Below are 21,210 nucleotides of genomic sequence, written 5' to 3'. Positions count from 1 at the left end.
TCAGGTTGTAAATGAATTTATTACATCACTTGCTTTCTAAATATCATTTAGTGCGACCCCGTGGTCACTGTGAACGACAGCTCGCATTTAACGCGGTTATGACGGTTGGAGTATGAATGCTCCAGAATCAATTTTTTTAACATTAAATTCAAGTTTTTCCTAATGGTCATGTCCCTCTGCCATACAGCAGATTATTGTGTGCATTGTCAGCTTCAGGATGAGTAGTTTACTCTCTTTCCTCTGCTGCAGATGCATGATCACATGACCTATTCCATTATTCTCGTTATTTTAATTTATTGTTCCTGTCAACAACGTGAGGACCATTTAGTAAAAAAAAAAAAAAAGTAAAGGCTGGAAGGTGTGAGTGTGCCTTCCTAAACTATTTACTAGGTTTTAGCTTCCAGTCATCTCTTCAGTATATTAAGTATCATTGTGTTTTTTTTTTTTTTTGTTTTTTATTCTTCTCGCACACAGAAGCATTTTAACATACTCATGTGTGCCCACGCAGGCGGTGAATAATTAATATCCGCCTCTCCCCACTCTCTAATGATGTCTCCAGGGCAGGAGTGTGTGTGTGTGTGTGTGTGTGTGTGTGCCCGTGCTCTGATGCCTCCTCATTCTCTTTTTCCTCCAAGTCGTGTCCTCCTTTCCTGACAAATGAGGAAGCTGGAACCTTTTCCATCTCCCTCTGCCGTGTCCGTCCAGTCACCGTTTCATCCGTCTTGTTGCTGATCAGCGCAGTCAACTGATCTGTAACACGCGCTGCCACCGAGACCTCAGCCGTCAGTCAGACTGAGTGTTCAGAGCCAGAGAGGATTCTGGGAAGGCAGGCATCTGTGTGAGTGTGCAGCAACTTGCGAGAGAATTGCAGCAGTGATGCACGTGATATGTTAACACGATGGGGTACACGCGCGCTTCTTCTGCACCACTGGCAAAAATGCAGATAATGTGCTGGCCAATCATATCACATCGTTCACATTTCTGAGGCGTGTCAGGCAGGCGTATTAGTCCGAGCTGTTGTGATGGGTTATAACAGGTTTCCTGTGGTAATAGGCATGAGCCTGAGTGTATTACTGCATTTACACCAGAGTTGAGTACCCTATTTCATGGCAGGTACGGTCATCAAAAACGTTCAAATTTATTTTACAGTCAAAAATGTCCTAAAAATTACGGAATTCGGCTCTTACATTTGGAGCGGAACAATACCCAAACTATTTTTTTATGAATCGGAAGAACAACTCCGTAGTAAGAACATACGTGACTCTTACGGTCAATAACTTCTATCAGAAACAGAGAAAAGAAGCAAACTAGCGCGATCAAACTTTATTATCATGGTTCCAGTTCATTATGCAAGTTTTTTTTTTTATATTCCAGGTCTCCACAATGTTTATTTATTTGATGTTTTTTATGTTGCGGTCAAACGTGAAGCTCTTTTATTTCTTTTTATTGTGAAATAGTTCTTTGCATGAAATGCACATATTATAAACGGTTTACTAAAGCACAGAGCAAATGATCAAGTACTTTGTTGAACAGTTATTAAATGTGATTTGTCATATTGCAGGTTATTTTTTCCTCCACCCACTCCATAATGGGACAGTGGTGGCCTAGCGGTTCGAATCCCGAGCCGCCAAGGTGCCACTGAGGTGCCACTGAGCAAAGCACCGTCCCCACACACTGCTCCCTGGGCGCCTGTCATGACTGCCCACTGCTCACCAAGGGTGATGGTTAAAAGCAGAGGACACATTTCGTTGTCACCGTGTGCTGTGCTGCAGTGTTTCCCAATGACAATCACTTTCACTAATCACATAGTTTTTAGGTGAATAAATCTGTTTATAACAGAATACATGGAATTCAGTGAAGAGAGCTCCAAATGAGTAGAAGCTGAAAGTTTTTGCATCCACATGTGTTGGTTTCATGGTCTAGAAAACCAGTCTGAAATGCAGTCTGTAAATTTCCCTCGCGCAGCTGTGCGCTGGTGAAGATTGGTCGGCTCTGTGTGGCTCCTGTGACACGTCCAGTCTGGGCTTTTCCTGGTCGCCTGTCCTAAAAGGCCTCAGTGTTCTCCAGAAGAATCCAGTGGAGCGCGGCCAACAAGCATCCGGCTCGGCCGGCCACTTCCCACTTCTTCCTTCCACTTTTTCACCCCCACCATTTAATAAAAAAAAAACACCCTCCCTCTTCTCTGTATCGCGCCACTGTTCCTCCTTTTCGGATGCCCGTGGATGAAGTTGAGGGCGCGGAGCGCAGCCGGATTAGTGTGGGGGCCGCTGCCTCTATCGATTGGACAATCGCTTCATTTCAGACTTGCCTAGAGTGTTTGTTTTTTTTTTTTTTTCTTTTATTGCTGACTAGCGCAGAACGTCTTGCATCCTCTACATGGAGCTTTTGAAATAGCTCAAACACACGGGCCCGTTACATGTGTGTCAATTAAACATTATTGATCACTGGTGTTGCGGATTATTTCCCCGGACGAGTTTTTATTATGTGGTGTGTAGCGGAAGAGCGCTCGAAACGGGGCTCAACGCGCGAGTTGGGCTAACAGCCCACTTCCTTATGCAGTTGGAGAGAATTTGGCGGATGCCGTGCCAAAAGGATGAATGCGTTTCTGGGCGCGGAACGCAGCTGCGAGGACGGGACCAGGGTTGACGGCTGTGCTGCCAAAGAACAGCTAGATGGCAACAGCTTATTGGGGGACACGCAGTGGATGCTGGGAAGTCATCTTGTTCGATGGTGAACCGCTGTTCGCTTTAAGTTGGGGAGCTGACCCTGCTTGAAATGCCAAATATGATCATTTTACTAACATGTCATGTGATTAGGCAGTGCTATGTCCTGGTCTAGGACAGGAACGTGAGCAATGCCAGGACAGGAGACCCACGCCATCTTTAACGGCTTCACTCCGACGGGTATGGGAGGAGTTTTGTAAATTACAGGCTCCTCCTACAAAAAGACAAACACAGACAGCCAGCACATCACATGACCACGGGATGTAACAGGCGGGTGTTGGACTGTTATAACATCATTATTATTGTTAACAGATTGTGGGGGATGCGTTGTGGATGCAGTACTGTGAAGGGGAGGGAAAGTCCTATAGACCCCCAAAGTTGATTTCTATTGATGGCACTCGGCCGTGTCTCGCGAGATCATTCTGTATAGATCTGTTGTTCGATGTGACGCGCCGGTGGCTCATGGGCTGTGGATCCCATAATGCAGTGTGCACTTTTGCCGACAAACTGAGTTTGCACGGCGCTTTGGGACTTTGAAGCACGAAAAAAGAATTTCGAGCTGCTTCACAAGCCATTTGCATTCGGCAAGGCAACAGGAGCGCTGCATTATGGGACATGTAGTTTGTGTGTCGCCGGGCAATAATTCATATTCATACCAGTAGTAAAATTGGCTACCATGTGAACATAGGCCTATGGTGCAATATTCGAATGACAGTCCGAAAGTACGGCAGACTTGGAGCCTCACAGGGTTAATAGTGTTGCTTAAACACAACACGCTCCAGACTGTGACTCTGTGGGTCAGCTTGCTGATGGCCAAATTATTTGGGCACTAGGCTGTTTACGCCAAGGAATCATGACATGGTGTATACACGCATGTTCACACCGACTTACCATCTTGCCCCTTCACCCAGGCTGAAATGTAGCGAGGAGCTGCCCCTGGCTTACCTACCCCGAGGGTTCCTATATAATGTAGGATAAGCATATGGCTGGCATTGTCACAAGAGGATTAGGCCACGCCTGCAGGGACTCGGGCCTGAGGGATTTGGAAGACCCCTTTGGTGTGTGGGGGTCTGCACCAGGCTCCAGTAGGTTGGTATGTGGCACAGTCCCACCTTTTCCCACCTTTTATGCCACAAAATGCTCTACTATTTGCGGAATTAGAGGTAAAACCATTTGGGAGTTTCTCTGGCTATTTGTTGTCCTTGTCCTGAACCGAACCCAGTCCCAGAGCCCAGAGCACCCAGAGACCAGTTAACCTAGACCTCAGTGTCTTTGAACTGGGAGGGGAAAACCAGAGGTCACCCAAACACATTCAAACCCCAAACCGAATGCAGCGCCGTTGCCCGCTGCACCATTATGCTGCCATACACATCATTCACAACCCACTCATTTCTCTCTCTCCATTTCTTCTGCTCTCATGTATCCTTGGCTGGGTTCTTCTTCCTGCTTCGACTTTGATGATCAAGAGCATCTGGTTCTCTGAGAGACACACACACACACACACACACACACACACACACACACACACACACACACACACTCTTTGCCTCCCGTTCTTTTAATCCGCTCCCCTGTGATGGTTAATCTTGTGAATCACAGATCAGATGCTGCTCCTTGTGTGCTTGCATCATTGTTAGAGGTGTGTGCGTGCATGTGGGCTGAATAGTTCACGCTCGCAGGCTGCGACCTTCAACTATAAATATGTAATATTCATGCTAAATACCACTTGAAAACTGGTTTGGCCATTAATATTTAAAAGGGTGCCATCATTTGTCATTTGTAAGCGTTAAGTCATTTGTAACATGATGTGTGAGGCATTTTGGGGATCGTAGACATTGAGATTGATGCCTTGCTCATGCATTGTTAGCCAGGAAAAAAATATCCTAACTATTATTGATGTGTGTCTGCTAAGTCTAATACAACTGCCTTTTGTATTCAATGTGATTTAAGGAAGCACCATTAGATGGCACTGAATCATGGACCGCATAATTTATATGGCAATTAAACGATATGTTGTGATACTGCACATGTTGCGATATTCTACAGTTCACTGAAAATGAAAAAGCAGAAATGAATACAAGATGCTGTGGACGATCTGATTGGATGACATTACATAAATAATTCAGCCAAACTTTATTGTCTTTGTACTTCAACCCACTGAAGTAGTGGACACCACAAATGCTAAGATAAAATGCACGAGACTGAAGATAAGAAACCCTAACCCTGAGACCGGTGTGGCGCTTGTAGAGGACTGAGCAGAAATTTAAACATACAAAAAAAAAAACAAAGTGCTTATTCACACGTGAACACTGTGCAAATGAAAGAAAATATGTCAGTACGATGTTAATAAATTCAACCCAAATATTATTTGCATGTGTCCACTATATCCCACGTACACCTCAAAAATAAACATGGATACAGAATGAGTGATTCATTTGTGTTGAGGCGAGTTCAGCAACTTGTTTTTCCCACGTTACCTGGCTGGCTGTAGTGCTGCATTCTTCTAAGCCTTCCCAGCAATCGGGCCACTGATGGTAGCTTCATTGCGCGATGTGAAGCATTTAAAATGCAGCACAGCGGCACGTTGCGCTGCAATGGCAACGTTTGGCTCGTGGCCTGTGACTACAGCAGGGACCTCGCTTTTTCAGTCCCATTTCTCCACTGTCCCTTTCTGCACGTCGGCGATGTTACTACCAGTATGGCTGTCAAGGCCATATATATTGTTTACCGACGTTATTGCAAGTTAAGATCCAGCGACTCGATAAGTGTCACTGTTTCTGCAGATGCAATAAGGTTTTTTACAACTTGCATCGCTACCCACCGTAATGTGTTCCTGACTTGTGGCATAGCACAATGTACGTAAAACAGCGAGAGGGGAGGTGGATGGGAGTTTGTTTGCGGTGTCCAGCATACTTTGTTTTTTCTCGATAGAGGCGTGACAGATAGCTTTGTGTTATCTAAGTCCGTACTGCCTGGTTAATTTTTACACATTGAACGGGTCGCTGTAATGACCATCGCTCAGTTAGAGTAATTCAAAGTACCCAGCTGTACAGCGCCATCTACAGGAGTGGAGTTTGTAGTCGCACATTGATTCTTCACACCTCACTAAAGAAAGCGCTCCACCAGGTGGACTCTATTTATATACAAAAATATTGATATCTTCCTGTATAATTTTTTTCTAACACCCCCTAACACTATTTATAACTTAACTTTCAACGTTTTTTTTAACAATATACTTATTCTAATGGCTTCATTTTGTCTCTCCTTTCCATGTTGCGCTGCCTCGGCTGACGTTCCGGATCATCCCAGGTAAGAGTATTTCCTTTTCTCTTTAAAACAGTGCTGGGGTACATGGTGTGAAGTGGGTGTTGGGATGTAGTCAGGTAGGAGATGTTGGAGGAGCTCTGTTGTCTCTCCCTCGTCTGTTTGGGTGTTGCATGGGTAGAGAACGACTCTTTTGTACATATTTTAACTATCGTAACCACATCACTGCACTACTGAAGCTCTGTGTCCACAGGGACTGAGTGATTGTGGGAACTGCATGACGGCAGATGTTTTAAGATTTTTTTTTTTTTAAGGGGTCATGAGGGAAATTTGGATCTGTGCATCTCTGACTTTGAGCGTGACTGAAATCTTAAGCTCTTGTGTGCATGTGTCCAATGCGAAAGACGAAATCTCAGCGTGTGCATATGCTTGTGTGTGTGTGTGTGTGTGTGTGTGTGTGTGTAAGATTGTTGGCACACTGGTGGGTGTGGGTGTGCGTGCATTCTCTCTTTCTGTGATAACTGACCCATTTTTTCCGGTCCCGGTGGTGGGGGGGATGAAAGAGCTCCGCGTGTTCTCCGCGCACAGCACTTTCTCTCGCTCTGATGAAAAGGGCTGTGGGCTCAGCGGAGGATCCGCACGACACCTCGGCACCACGTTTTACAGGGGTGATGAGTTTGGAAGGAAGAAAAAAACGAATAAACCACAGCAATAAAAAATCTCATTATGAGGAATGCACAGGAGTTTCTAACAACATGGAGATCTTTTGCTGGATGTTGGCATGTTTTATTTAGCACGGGCGTGGCTCTCTGTGCTCTGTACATTTTTAATGCACTGGACAGATGAGTGCTGGCATGGGTATGAGCAGCCCAAAGTGTGCTGATCCCCCACCCACAACAGGCTCTTGAAATCTCCCTGGGCAATTCCTCAATCTCTCCTTCTGTCACTGCATGCAACCATGGGGTATGCAACCATGGACAAGTCCCTCTCCTGTTCATCTCACATTTCCTATCTCTCTCGCTCGTTTCGATTCCTTCTCTCCAACATTTGAAGGATTTTATCAACACAGAGCTACTCACATCTCTATGCATCTTCAAACTGGACCAACTCACTCCTGGCTGGTCTCGACCTGTCCAGCTGACCAGGATCCAAATTTTCCAGAACCCTCCTACCTCAGATCTATCATCACTCCTTGCTCTGCACCTCAATCTCCCCCAGCACTGCTCCACTGGTACCACCATCTCTCAAGGTACTAGGACAGCATTCATCTAAACTCTTCTCTGCCCTGGCTCACCTCTGGTGTAATGTACTTCCACTAAATGTTCAAACCACCGAGTCACTAAAGATCTTTTAAGAAACACTTAAAAATGGTATTTACAGATTGGTCCCTAGTGAACCAAATGAGGGACTTTTTAAAGCACTCTGGATAAGACAATCTGCCAATTTCTGTAAATCTAATGTTATTTAATGTTTGTCTGTATATTTGCTCAGACCAGTCACTCACCTCCATATTTAATCAGAATTTAGTGTTTTAGTAGCAGTAAAGGCTGCAAAATTAATCTTATTAAACTCTCCATGTAATGAATCATATTAAACCCTCCAGATCTCATCTGAAGATGGAGCTCATGAGTCTCAAAGCAATCAAGAGTCACTTTGCCCCAGTGGCACTTGAGTTTGGAATTCAGGGCTAGGATACACGGGTATACATTAGGGTATACGATTAGGGAAATTTTGGTTCTGGTTTGTGTTTATTTGATCCACCTCACTCATTGGATAATAGTGTCCCTTGTACTGTGTGATATGAACTGTATACCGGTCGTGACAGACTCAAGTAGCATAACACCATGAGGCCTTTGCATCAGAAAAAGGACGAGAGCACAGAACGCACATAAGAGCACCCTGTTACAAAGTCCAGAGGCAATCTGGACATGGTGTGGATTTAGGACCTCGGGTAGTGAGCAGAAAAACATAATCTGCAAAATATGCCAAAGACACAAGTTCTACCATCTTAAAACAAACACATCGTCGAATAAGAGGAAAGCCAAAGAATGGGAGAGAGAGTCATTCAAAGGCTTTTATTGACAATCACATCAAGTTAATGCAAAGATTCATTATTTGCAGTGTTGGCCGTTTTTTTCAAGACCTTTGCAACTTGCCCTGACATGCTGTCAATCTTCTGGGCCAAATCCGTACCGATAGCGACCCATCACTTCATAATCAGGGCTTGGAGTTTAACAGAATTTGTTGTTTTTTGTTTGTCCGCCTCTTGAGGATTGACCAGAAGTTCTTAAGTTTTTTTGGATTAAATTCATTTTCAGGGCAAAGAGGGAATTTGCAATTCATCTGATCTCTCTTCATAACATTCTGGAGTATTTGCAAAAACAGAAGCAGCAAACTTTGTGAAAACCGGTATTTGTGTCATTCTCAAAACTTTTGGCCACAACTGTAGATTGAGTTATGACACATGTCTAATTGAATTTGTTTTGTAGCTTTTTGGTTCTGTGTCTTAATCGTTTTCTGTTAAATATTCCATATTTTTTCTATAGTTGCTGATTTGCACAATAAATATTCTATGTTCACAAATAGTTTGAAATCTTTTAAGAGGAGCACAAGTTTCCTGGAGAAGTTGTTACCTTTTCAAAAACAGTTCTATTGAAATGTACAGATCCAACTAAATACCACAATATATACCTTCTTCCATCCGTGGTTCAAATTATACGGAAGTGTGAATTTTATGCCATTTCACACAGCCCTAATTGTCCCTCTAAAAACAAAGTGCAGTGGTTGCTCATTTTTACAGGAAACAAGTAAAGTTTCCGTCTTTTACTCGGGGGCCTGGGCCAGAGAGGATGGCTGGTTATGGAATCTGACCGTCGGCTCTGCTGATAAGCCTGCTGGCAGTTGGCATCCTCTCGGATGCCGGCCATGCCTGAATGCCAGGTCTTTAACGGCCAAATCGAACAGACCTTCCTGTTGCTATTTATGTGCTCCCTAACTCAATCATGTACCATTTTTTTGTGGTGTGAATATAATTCGGGCCTTACTTCATACCGCAAAACTGTAGTAGGAGAACATAATAAATGATGCAGTATGGGCCGCTTTTCCATTAAGCATGATAACTCATCTCATAGACTGACCTTGAGTATGATCTAATGTAGCTGAGACACAAAGCATGGAAAGGTGGGTGCCGTATGGCCCGGCTAAATGAGTTAGTCGGGAAAAAATCCCAATATAATTGCATGTTCAAACTGTAGTGGAAAAGTTTAACAAAAATGAGGCCACAGCCCGTTATCAGAGTTTTCTATAGTTTCAACGACGAGGCTCTGCTTAATATCTTCTCACCCTGCCGTGCTAGTGCATTTAAAATATGTATGCATGATTTCTTTAAATAATTTCATAATCTGACTGCCAAGGCGGCCAGCCCTGTGCCTAGATAGGTTCCTCAGGGTTCCCACGGGTCCAGGGATTTCCTGGAATATCAGGGAATTTTAGTACATTTAGTAATTCCCAGACAGGCAAAGTCAGGGAATTATATGGGAATTTTGTTAATGGCATATAGTGCAGTAGCGTCTTTGGTCCCAGCGACTGTTTTTGCTTTGCTCAACCCCTCCCACTCTGAAAATGTGCAACGTTCTAGAACGCAATATATTTTCGAAATTTGTCCTTACACTTGCCAATTTACCAAACATACCAGGCATTTCACGATATTTAGCTTGAAAATGAAGAATTTAAGGACTGGCTTAGCCAAAGTAATCAAGTATAAGATGCATGTAGAGGATGCCAGAGATGGAGTCGGAGGTTTTGACATGTTCCAGTCAACACGCCAAGCTGCCGATGTTCAACAGCAATGACGAAAATGCAGTTTTGAATTCTATAACCCCTTTAAATGCCCTTTTCTGCTTAGCATTAGAATGTTATATTGGACATGTCTTTATACGGAGTGTCATGGAAATTCTGCTTTTTGTTCAGGAGAAGTCGGGGAATTTTAAGTCTGATTTAGAGTTGGAATCCTGTATCCTTTCTGTCGGTCTGTCTGTCTGTCTGTGGACTGAGAGCAGAAGAGCATTTTGTCTTTTATCAGCTCGCTCACCCCTTGGGTCATGGCAGGAGGTTAGTAGGGCTTGTGACAGGGAGGAGTGGGTGAGGAACCTCCTGAGACCGTTCCCACATATTCTTTAAGATGGTTGAGAGTTGGGGTGCCCTACAATGAATCGTGAACTGAGCAGTTTGTGAGGGCCAATACAACTCACTAATTAGATATAACCGTCGTCTCCTCTAAATATTGTTAAAGATCTTCTCTGGTTTATGAGTTGTCCGGTCTGCTGGCTTCTGGGATGCCTCTGGGAGAGCATTTCTTTGTCATGTCTCTTCTCAGTCTTAAGGAGCTTACAACAGACAATGGACCTCCAGTTGACCCTTTGCTTCGGGCAGGGTCTGCGGAGAATAGATCACTTTAGCTTGAATGGGGCTGAGTGGGACGACTATAATTTGTGGCTTGCACTTGGTAGCCTCACCATTTCTGCACTGAAGATCCTGGATTGTTAAACGTCACCTTGGCTTTGTTGAGGTGGCGTTCACTGGCGAGATGTGTTCGAGACCGGGAGAAGTGTTCATCAGAATCCACGACATGCCATCAGTGAGTGCACACTGTATGCATTATCACATTATGGCATACTTTGCTGCACAGAATGCATAATTTAAGTGTGAACTAAATGTGGATCACGCTCACGTCAGGCACAGGGGACACCAATGCTAGAGACTGCCAGTGCGCTACATCATGAAAAAATGTGTCTGTTTATATCTGTATAAATGCAGACCATCTGAAATGTTCAGCCACCACCACCAGTATGTGTAACAACAAGGTATTGACAGGGTGGTGCAAAAGAACAGATTTTTAAACCACAAGAATGGCAATTAGTACGTCTCTATATGCAGAGTTTTACCGTTTGCTTTTCCAATTCAACTTGGATTGAAGCCTGGATTGCTACTGTATCACTAGAGGAAATACCACACTATATTACAAATTAGCGATTTATTGACCCATGTCTAATGGACTATATTATTTGCATAAGTATTATGTATTTATTTGTATCGGAATTGTTTTGTTGAAGCACCAGTCAGTAGATACTGAACTAATAAGCTTTATATAGATATATGCTGATGTATGTTTAACACGGCCCTACATAACATTAGTAGTCAATGTCACAAAAAAATAAAAAATCCTCTATGCAAGACCCTTGCCGCTCCCCCCTCGGGTGTTTTTTTTTTTTTTTTTTTTTTTTTTTTTTTATTAGGCAGGTGCCACCCACCCCTTCTTGTTTTCACATAATTTCATTAAAGCTTCTTTCATGGTCTGGTCTGCAATTATCAGATCTTTTTGTCTTAAAGAGGATGACTGGAATAAAGAAAGCCCTGGCAGAGGCCCTTTCATAACAGGCTACGCATTTCAAGTGGATATTTGTGTTTGCTGCCATACGTTTGTGCATTGATAACTGTCTGCCCTGTATTCCAGGAGATAAGACCAGGATGAAGTGCTTCTAACTCTTCATTTGTGTGAAGTGCCGGCAGCACGATTGCATCTGTGCTGTTTAGCATACAGTTTGAATGGACTGTCAGCGTGGCTCCGATGGAAAATCCACTCTTAATACAAAGGATTGTGTGTCTTCTTAAATACTGTAAAAAAAGAAAGGGCGTGAGAGAACGAGAGATTGTGTACATTTCCATTGTATAATACTGTAGAGAAATGTGAAATGCATGGCTTTCATGACTTATTCAGGAGTTGTGCACTCACTCCCAAGCGCCTCCGATAATGCGAATTCAATCTCCAATCTTCCACTCTACAAATAAATCACTCCACAGTCCATTCTAGGCAGTCACGTAGGTATATTTTCCAGCCCCGCCCACATTCACACCTGCCCTGATTGGTTAATGAATGACCGCACCGGACGGGACTCTTTCGGTCGACGAAGGCGTAGCTTCCACTAACTAACCCCGCGCGTTTCCGTGTTACCTGGACACATTTCTCACATCCCAGAATGCCGTAGCGCAGCTGCCGATCCTGAAGCTTACAGCCTTCTCCGGGGGGAAGAGTTTACGCAAGCCCCGACAGCCCCGCTCCTGCCGCAAAGTGTCTCTGCGACGATGAAAGGCGCCAAGCGTGTTTGAAGTCGGAGCTCCTCTGTATAATTTACCTCCTCCTTGTTGGAGATTTGCTTCACGTCCCTGACTTGGACGTTGAGGTGGTATGGAAGCGGTTCCGACAAAGAACGCCTTTGACGGTGGCAAGTGGTGGAATTGTGCATCTCGTTCAGCATTTATTCATCATGAAGTTATTGTTAAGTCTCTGAAATGTTGACCTTTTGATATCGGATATAAAAAAAAATCTATTTTAAATCACTATAGTGCAGATACGAGCCCGAGCGTCAGCTGGGAGGCGCTTTATTCCGCTGTCTCAGCTGCTGCCTGGAGTGAAACATGAAATTTAATTTTTTATTTCATTTTTTTTTTTCAATGTTCTTTCCCTCTTCGTCGCATTGGATCGGCAGCCATGGTCCTGCAGAGCGACGCCGCGCCGAGTCTTCTCCGGCGGCTCCGACAAGCTGCCTGCCGCACTCAATGAGATGTAACTGGAGCAGCAGATGAAGGGAAGGAGGTCTAGGCAGAAGGTTGGGGAGAGAGAGAGAGAGAGAGAGAGATGCGAAGAAGGGAACGAGCGATGACGGGATGTTCAAGTGCGATAATGACTGTGAAAAACCCGGGACGGGAACAAAGGGGAGAATTAAAGAAAAAGGGGCGTGAGCGTTGGGTTGGGTGTGTGATCCGGCTCGCTCTCTTCTAAATCAGAGGTAATCCTCATAATGATTCCACAGATGCCAGGCAGGAGTTGAGGGCGAGAGAAAGGGGAGAGGGACTTCAAAACTCCGATAAGGGAGGTAATCTCCAGCGCCCGGCAGTCCTCCCCGGGGACCCCCTGAAGAGAGGGAGAGAGGGTGAGGGTGCTGAGAGAGGGAAGAAGACTGTGTGTGATAATACAAGTTTACCATTTTATTTCATTTCATTGTATTTACTCATATGACCTAGATTTTCCTTAAAAATGTGCCATTCTGTGTATTTTCCAAAAAAAAAAAAAAAAAAAGCTTGATAACGCACAATTGGATATCAGTGGGCGGTAACGTGCTTTTGCGTTAACTCCTCCGACATTTTCATCACTGGCAGCTTCATATTTTCCGCTGTATGACCCTTCTGTTCCTTGTACACTGATAGACGGCACAGGGGTCTCTTCTCTCCTGGCCCAATGGCATTTGAAGATGTTGATGGACAGGGAGGGAAAGGGACTAAATGCACCCCCCATCTATGGACAGGACAGCAGGAAATCCTGGACCGGAGCGTGAGCCTTCAGTAGCTCACCATACCATTAAACCTGCTCAGAATTTATTCTAATGTTTTTTTTGTCATATGTATAAAACAGCCCTTATATTGTGCATTACATCTATTATACTAAAGTATAAAACATATTTTTATAAGAGGCTTTATAAGACACATTTACTAATATAAGACTTCATATACGTAATACGCAATCATATACACAATTTATCATCAAATTGCAAGTACATAATTAAATATTTTACCAGATTCAAAATACATTTGCTTATAAAAGGCAAATATTTAAAATAAATTACTGCGTTTTATTTCTTAAAACATCCTTAACTAATATTATATTGAAACGAGCATCACTTTAATTTGCACCATAATAAAAAATAATTTGATCAGGAACTGACAAATATTTTCATTATTTAAACCCGCCGCTGACGCAAACCGGCTGTAACGAACGGATCCGGCTCCCGCGCGTCGCGGCTCCGCTCCGGGTTTTCCGGCCAGCCCAGACCTTCCCGGATCCTCCGAGTCCCAGCGAGCGGCGCCGGATCGGAGCGGAGGATCTGAACCCGTAGCCTCCCTCCCTTCCTCCTCTGTCGGGTCCCGGTCCCGGATCGCAATGAACAGCAGCAGCGCTTTAACCGCGAAAAGGACTGCGGGGGATGCGAGGTCGCTGTAGCCGAGATCGGACGCTCTGTGCCGGTAGGACAGCGCCGCGGGACCCCGCTTCTTCAGAGCCGGTTTGGGCTGAGAGACGAGCTGAATTCCCGGGACGCGAAGGGAATGAATGGGAAATTGATCGGGAGTTTCTGTTTTTATTTATGAAAGCAGCGATTTCACGGTGATATTTCGATGCCTCCTGCGCGGTAAGTCCCCGGCCAGCGTTTCTTCTCTCCGGCTCGGCTCGCTGGAGGATGTACCTCCTGGATGGTAACTACAGCGAGAGGATGGAGCGGGGGACGCCACAAAGGAAGACGGTGTACCGGATCTCCCTGACGCTGGTGAAGAAGGAGAGCCTGGACGCGGGGGGAGGCAGCCCGGGCGGGGTGAAAGTGCACCGGCGCCCGGAGAACCCCAAAGTGGGCGCGTACCGGCGGGAGGGCTCGTCCGACGGCCAGCGGGGCTGCCTGCTGGAGCAGCTGAAGGAGGTGGAGGACGAGGGCGAAGACCTGTCCCCGCACGCCTACATGCGCAACTTCAGGACCTTCAGCACGGGCCAGCTGGAGCTCGGCCGGCTGAAAGTGGCCCGCAAGGCGCGTGGCTCGAACCCGGACGCGGGGCCGCCGGAGGGTGCAGGGGCCGAGGCCCTCGCCGAAAGAAGGAGCCACCTCAAGACCTCCAGGAGCGTGGAGGAGCAGTGCTGTACTCCGCGAGAGGAGGCGAACGGGAAGCTGGCTAAGGATGGAAAAGCCAAGCCACCGGAGACCCCTCCGGCGAAGAGACACCCCGGTCTCCTGCGGCGGAGCTTCAGCTTCCGGCACTGGACCGGCGGGGAGCTCCTGCGGATCCGGGCCCTGTCCAAAGAGAAGCACCACAGCAGCTCGGGCTGCATCGGCCGGGGAGCCGAAGACGGTAAATCTCAGGCGGGGGCGGTGCTGCAGAACCCGGCGTACGAGGACGGGGACGATCCGGGCGAGAAGAGGAACACCCTGGATATGGGCGAGGTTTTCAGCACGACGCGTTCCGGGGCCGAGCCGAGCCGCAGGGACCGGGCCAAGGGCAAGAACAGGACGCTGGACAACAGCGACCTGCTCCGGCTCTCGGACCGGGGCAGCGGGGACCGCCTGAGCGGCCAGGAGCGCCGGCTCGTCCGCTTCTTCAGTGGAATCTTCTCCAAGCGCGACGGAGCCTCCACCTCCACGCCCATCAGCAGCCCTAGCAACCGGGCCCTCCGAAAGAGCCTGCTGGCTTCACACAAGAGGCCTGGCATGGGCTACTCCCAGTCCAGCTCCGAGAGCGTCAACGGGTCCACGCTGGAAGGTACGACTCGGTCCGGGGCCGCTTGAACTTTATTATACTGTCATTTGTAGATGTTTCGAAACTATCAGCACTAAACATACCAGGGAGAACACAGCCGCTGAGTTGAGTTGTGAAGTGAAGTGATACACAGCAGCACGGCGCATGGTGCACACAGTGAAATGTGTCCTCTGCATTTAACCATCACCCTTGGTGAGCAGTGGGCAGCCATGACAGGTGCCCGGGGAGCAGTGTGTGGGGGCGGTGCTTTTGGCACCTCGGCGGATCGGGATTTGAACCGGCAACCTTCTGATTACGGGGCCGCTTCCTTAAGCGCTAGTGTTTTTTTTTTTTTTTTTTACGTCGAATCAAAGTTCACTGGCATGCGTGCTACTTAAAATGTATGTATTACAATCAGCCATCGGTATCGACGTCAGACCGGGGCTTAAGACGGGTAAGACTGTAGAGCGTGGGGTCAGAGGTCGAGGAAGGGAGGACAGGGTGGATAACGCGGCCTGGGTGGCGGGCGGAGAGGTTTGGAAAGGGGACCCGTGTTTGTTTTGGACAGGAAGGTGCCGGCATTCTGTGGGCCGCTGGTGTTTGTGTTTCATTAAAGTGTGTGGCTCTGGCCAGGCCAGGTCCACCCCCACATCTCGTCCTGTGAAAAGTGACCCTCTTCGGCCTGAGACCACTCCCTTTTCTTTTTTTTTCTTTTTTTTTCCTGTGTCTCGGCAGTGAGAACCGCTGAGCCCCATCCTCCCCGTTTGGTGACCAGCAGGTCTGCAGTAATATGCTAATGTGCCGGTATTGCTGGTCGAGCCTTTTGTTGCACGCGTGCCTGTGTGTCCGTCTGTGTAATAAATGACCTGACCGGTTGCGGTTAAAGGGCCATCTGCCCTCCGTGTTCCCCACCCTCGACGCAGCATGTTATTATCTGCCGGCTACTTTACTTCACCGCCACTCTGTGTGTAGGAGGGCTGCTGGGAGATTTCCCTACTTACAACACAACCATTTACATTTACAGCATTTATCAGACGCCCTTATCCAGAGCGACTTACAGTCAGTATTTACAGGGACAGTTAAGTGTCTTGCTCAGGGACACAATGGTAGTAAGTGGGATTTGAACCTGGGTCTTCTGGTTCATAGGCGAGTGTGTTACCCACTAGGCTACTACCACCCTACACCCGACACAGCTTAGGCTTGGCATTGAAAATATACTTTATGATAAGAAAATTCGTAATACCATAATTTTGAGTATTCTCAATATTGATGACGTGCACGAAAAGAATGTCATAAAAAGGTTGGCATCTGCATTTAGCATACATAGCTCAAACACCACAGCACCTTTGTATGGTGGACAATGGGGTGTTAGAAAATATAGATACAGCAATATATCGTGGTAGACTCCATTTCTGAAATTCTATCTTAAAAAAAACTTCAATAAATACTGCTTTAAAAATGTCAACAATAAAACGTAAGTCAACCTTTTAAAACCTCTTTTCTTCTCATCTCCATCTCATCTCTAACAACTTCGGCCAGCTTTTTATGGTCCTGGACCAAACCATTCGTCTAACGAACTATAAAACATTTGCATTTAGATTTACAGTATTTACCAGACGCCCTTATCCAGAGCGACTTTCAATCAGTAGTTACAGAGACAGTCCCCCCCTGGAGACACTCAGGGTTAAGTGTCTTGTTCAGGGACACAGTGTCTTCTGGTTCATAGCCGACTGTGTTACCCACTAGGCTACTACCACCCCCAATCAATCATCTTTAGACAACCATCAATACAGTTCTTCCATCATTAAAACACTTAATCCACATTTTAAAAGTGGACATCAATATAGCCCATTTTTGGTAGCAAGTAACTCCTGGGCAGCCCTTGAAGTACCGTGAAGAGACTTCAGAGGCAGTTTTGGACAGGAATGAGGACGAAACGTTCCTCCTCTCTTGATTTGTTTACCGTGAACCATTTTTATTGTTCCCAGTGTAAATTGAACTGTTACTGATTAGCTGCTTCCGCATTTCTAAAATTCCTGACACCACCAAAATTCTTGATGCCACGCGGCTTGTGGGCGGGGCCCGTCGGCCTGCCGATTGACCTCGGAGGCATCGGCTAATCTTCGGCAGGATCTTGTGTGGCTTGTGCCCTTCTCGTGCTCCCATCGTGTGCTTTTATTGCAGAAGAAAAGAGGGCGAAACCCGCTGAGTGCTGAGATAATTACGATATGCGCAGCTAGCGCAGACCCTTCATTACATTGATTTACCACGACCGTGGTCAGTCAAGTAGCCCTTTCTAAATATAGCAGCGACGCGAGCTCTGTTTACCGTGCCCCATTTGCATAGCCGAGCCGGCCGGCTGCAGAAGGCATTCCAGCCGCCGCGGTCCGAATACCAGGAACCCAGAACGGTCGTATTTTCCAGCGCGAGGCCAGACCCACGGAAAAAAATAGCAGCGAGAGAAGAGAACACAGGCCCACCCCTCACAGCAGCCTCCCCTCCACAGACTTTATTATTTAGGTTCAGGTGGAGGTGGAGACCCGGGAGGAACAAGCATCACTTTCTGTTCAAATCATCTAGTTTATTTATTTATTTAGGGCTTCTTTTTATATTTATGGTGACATGATTTCTACAATTCATATCTAGAACACAATGTGAGATGGGAGGGGTGCTTTTTTTCCACCTTTCTTAATAAATGTGGCATTATAATTTATGAATGAACAATATGACATAAAGGCACACTTAGCAGTATTTCGCACAGCTTTTTTGCAACTTTCGTTCCAAGAACTGCGCTCGTTCTGGGAAAAATTGCGTTCTATTTGCCCATAAGCGTCACTCGTATGTCAGTTTTCCGTCACTCTGGAGAAACGCCCAAGATGTTAATCAGCGAATTGCACAAATGTCGGCGGGCGAGGATGATGATTTGGTGAAGGCTCGCCGGTAATCGGTTGCGGTGTAAGCGCCGCTGACGGCAGGTGCTTTGTGGGGAATTAAGAAATTCTCCCAGCATGCCGTTCATGTTTTGGGGGCTGCAGTGCCGGTTTGTCTGGCTTGTGTTGTTTTTATTGGAGGACCAAGAACAGGAATAACGCCACTGCTGCGCCTTATTTAAATGCTCACATGCACTAGTGCCGTTCCTTCATTTATTTTCTGAATTGAATCTGCGAGACTTGGACTATTATGAAGATGAACAAGTTTTTTAATTTTTATTTTTTTTTTATATTTTGGTTGATATTCGTAAAATGTTTTGGTTGCACAATTTGTCCCCAGTGACCTTTCTGGGGTCCAGACCGAATCTGCACATTTTCCTGCAGGTTGGCTGTGTAGCGTGAGTCACCGGAGGCTGACACACTCCATCATACGTCCAGTAGTCTTATCTAGAGACGTCTGTGTGTGTGTGTGTGTGTGTGTGTGTGTGCACGCGTGTGTTACAGCAGATCCGTAGCTTCTGCGTTTGGACCACGTGATGTACGAGGCAGGTCCTCTCCCCTGATGGTGATGGTGTTAGGTGCACACATCCAGCGGCGTGTGGTGACCTATATCTACACTCATGTGGAAATAATGCTTGCTGCATGATGTGTATGCGTGGGCAGTGTGTGTGTGTGTGTGTGTTTTATATAGAAGAGCGGTGATTTTAGGTGTTGAGTTCCGGGGTTCTGGGTCAGATGTTGACTGACACAAAGAATGTGCAGGGACTCAGACCAAACACAGGCACACACAGACACAAACATCCTCTTTTTACACACACACACACACACACACACACACACACACACACACACACGCACAAGCGGCATGTGATTCTTGAGCCGGCTGCGTTGCACATAATAGGAAAAGCATCCTGCGCTGACCGGGAGCCAGAGAGCATCAGAGGAGGTTCCGCCTCCTCTCCCTGGCCCCGCCTCTCCTCACGCATCCGCTCCAACTGCACAGGCACAGGTCCCCCTGGAGAACAACATGCACGCGTACACGTTCGAGGACGTGGCCTTTTTAACGCATCGTGTAATAAACGGAGCACTTGCTAGTCCCCGAATTTACGTGTCTTCGCTCATCGGTCTCCGCATACGCAGATTAACGCGCGGGCTTCCGTATGTCTGTACCTCGGCTCAGCTGATGGAAAATCGCCGCACCTTCAGGGGCTGGTTGGGTCTTCCGTCGGGCCCCACGCGAATCTTTTCCACCGTGCGGTTGTGTGTAGCGAGCCGGCCCAACTGAACCCAGACGGCTCCGACTTCAAAGGTCACGCAGGGGTTACTGAGAGAGGGAGGACAGCTGATGGTTTGACTGCTTCATGTCTCAATTTTTTTTACTTTCAGACAGCATTCTACCTCTCTGCTGGGTTGGGCTGTCCTGATACGTCCCATATTCAGAAGTTACCGCCGATGTTAGTCTTCTGAGCGCCGATGCTTTTAATAATTGTATTTTTTTAAAAATATTTTTTGAGATCAGAAAGAACGGAAACCATGCGAACTTGATTTTGCACCAGACAATCTGCATAACTTACAGTGACTTACAGCATTAAAAGCATCCATCACCACAAAAATGCATGTGTATTTCCAGGCTGTTTTAGACCTGGTGAGCAGGACGCTCAGAACAGTCATTTATGCCGTGGACACTTTCTTTTGAATCTATCTGCATTCCCTAAATTCAAGGCAGTTCGCAGTGGTCATGGCTGAATGTGTGGATTTCTACTACACACACACACACACACACACGTGACAAGCAAATACCGAGCAGAAGTAGCCGAGTACACCGTAAAAACTCGCATGCTGAACAGCACTCCCCTGTAGGTGCTAATACCATGTTTACCTTACTAATCTTGTTTCCTGTTCTAATATTTCCAACCCGCTTCGCGGCACGGGTTGGCTGTGATTTGCATTTTTATGAGACTGCAATAGCTGAGGAGCGGGTCGGCGTGTGTGCAGATGCCGAATGTCTTTATTCCAGTGCAGGGGAACCGAGGCGAGTTCTATCAGCGTCTCACGCTCAGTAACCCTGGGTGATAATACCCCAAAATAGTCATTTCTACAATGTCTGCTTATACCAGGCATGAAAGGAATTGACAGGTAATTGCAATGTATTCTTCTATTGTGTATTTTAAACAGGGCTAGAGTGGGACTTCATCCACAAATTAATATGAAATTAAACAAAAGACATTTTTTGATGATAATGATTATGATAGATAGATAGATAGATAGATAGATAGATAGATAGATAGATAGATAGATAGATAGATAGATAGATAGATAGAAAAAAGTCTGCAAAAATCAGTAGATATCGCACATTAGGTATTTCGTTAGCTGTTGCACATTTAGTAGAATAATGAAGCCATTTTTTATTTCGAGTTCTGTGCCATGATATGATAGCTGATCTAGTTCTGGTTTTCATTACCCTATATTACCTGCCTGATGGCAGAAGCTGGAAAAGACAGTGTCCATGATGTGATACATCCTATAACAATTGGCTGTCGTTCAGGTTTCATTAAACTGTGGATGTAAATAAGTAACGAAACATAACCAGAGTTCCCATTGTTAAATATACGAACTGTGAAAATGCCAACTTCCATTTTAGCTAATCTATTTATCTTTTTTTATTATTGCTTAATGTGCATTGTCCATAATGCAATATACTGTATATTGGCTCATTAATTCATCTCATCAGCCCATTCCCTTAAATTGCCATGCATATCAGCATATGAGGCTCACCCACTGTTCCAGTTGTGTGTAAGTGCTCAGGGCGCATGACACCAGTGTTTTGGCAACGTCTCATCCAAATCGGGACCTCTGCCTCTTTTCTCCACCCCCCACGGCTAATGCCAGTCCCGTCCCGGGCCGCTCTGTGCAGGATCTGCGGGGAATCCGGCCCTTATACATAACAAGTTGGTCCCCGGTGA

The 21,210-nt window shown here is 46.1% G+C and overlaps 1 protein-coding gene across 8 annotated transcripts in view; it reads left to right on the top strand.

Moving 5' to 3' along the window:
- Window positions 1-21,210, top strand: part of agap1 (ArfGAP with GTPase domain, ankyrin repeat and PH domain 1) — a 118,073-nt gene that overhangs the window by 15,472 nt on the left and 81,391 nt on the right. For 2 of the 8 annotated variants that reach the window (XM_028954710.1, XM_028954709.1), the window contains exon 1: window positions 13,874-15,341. The exons of 4 other annotated variants lie outside the window; for them this stretch is intronic. In XM_028954710.1, the coding sequence (XP_028810543.1) occupies window positions 14,276-15,341 (1,066 nt within the window). In that variant the 5' untranslated portion in view covers window positions 13,874-14,275. Of the gene's footprint in view, window positions 1-6,863; window positions 7,237-13,873; window positions 15,342-21,210 lie in introns of those variants that run through there. 2 more of the 8 variants (XM_028954715.1, XM_028954711.1) reach the window with 2 other exon arrangements.

This window comes from Denticeps clupeoides, chromosome 15, assembly GCF_900700375.1.
Source record: "Denticeps clupeoides chromosome 15, fDenClu1.1, whole genome shotgun sequence".
Lineage (NCBI taxonomy): Eukaryota > Metazoa > Chordata > Actinopteri > Clupeiformes > Denticipitidae > Denticeps > Denticeps clupeoides.
This window is presented reverse-complemented; position numbering and strand designations above follow the sequence as displayed.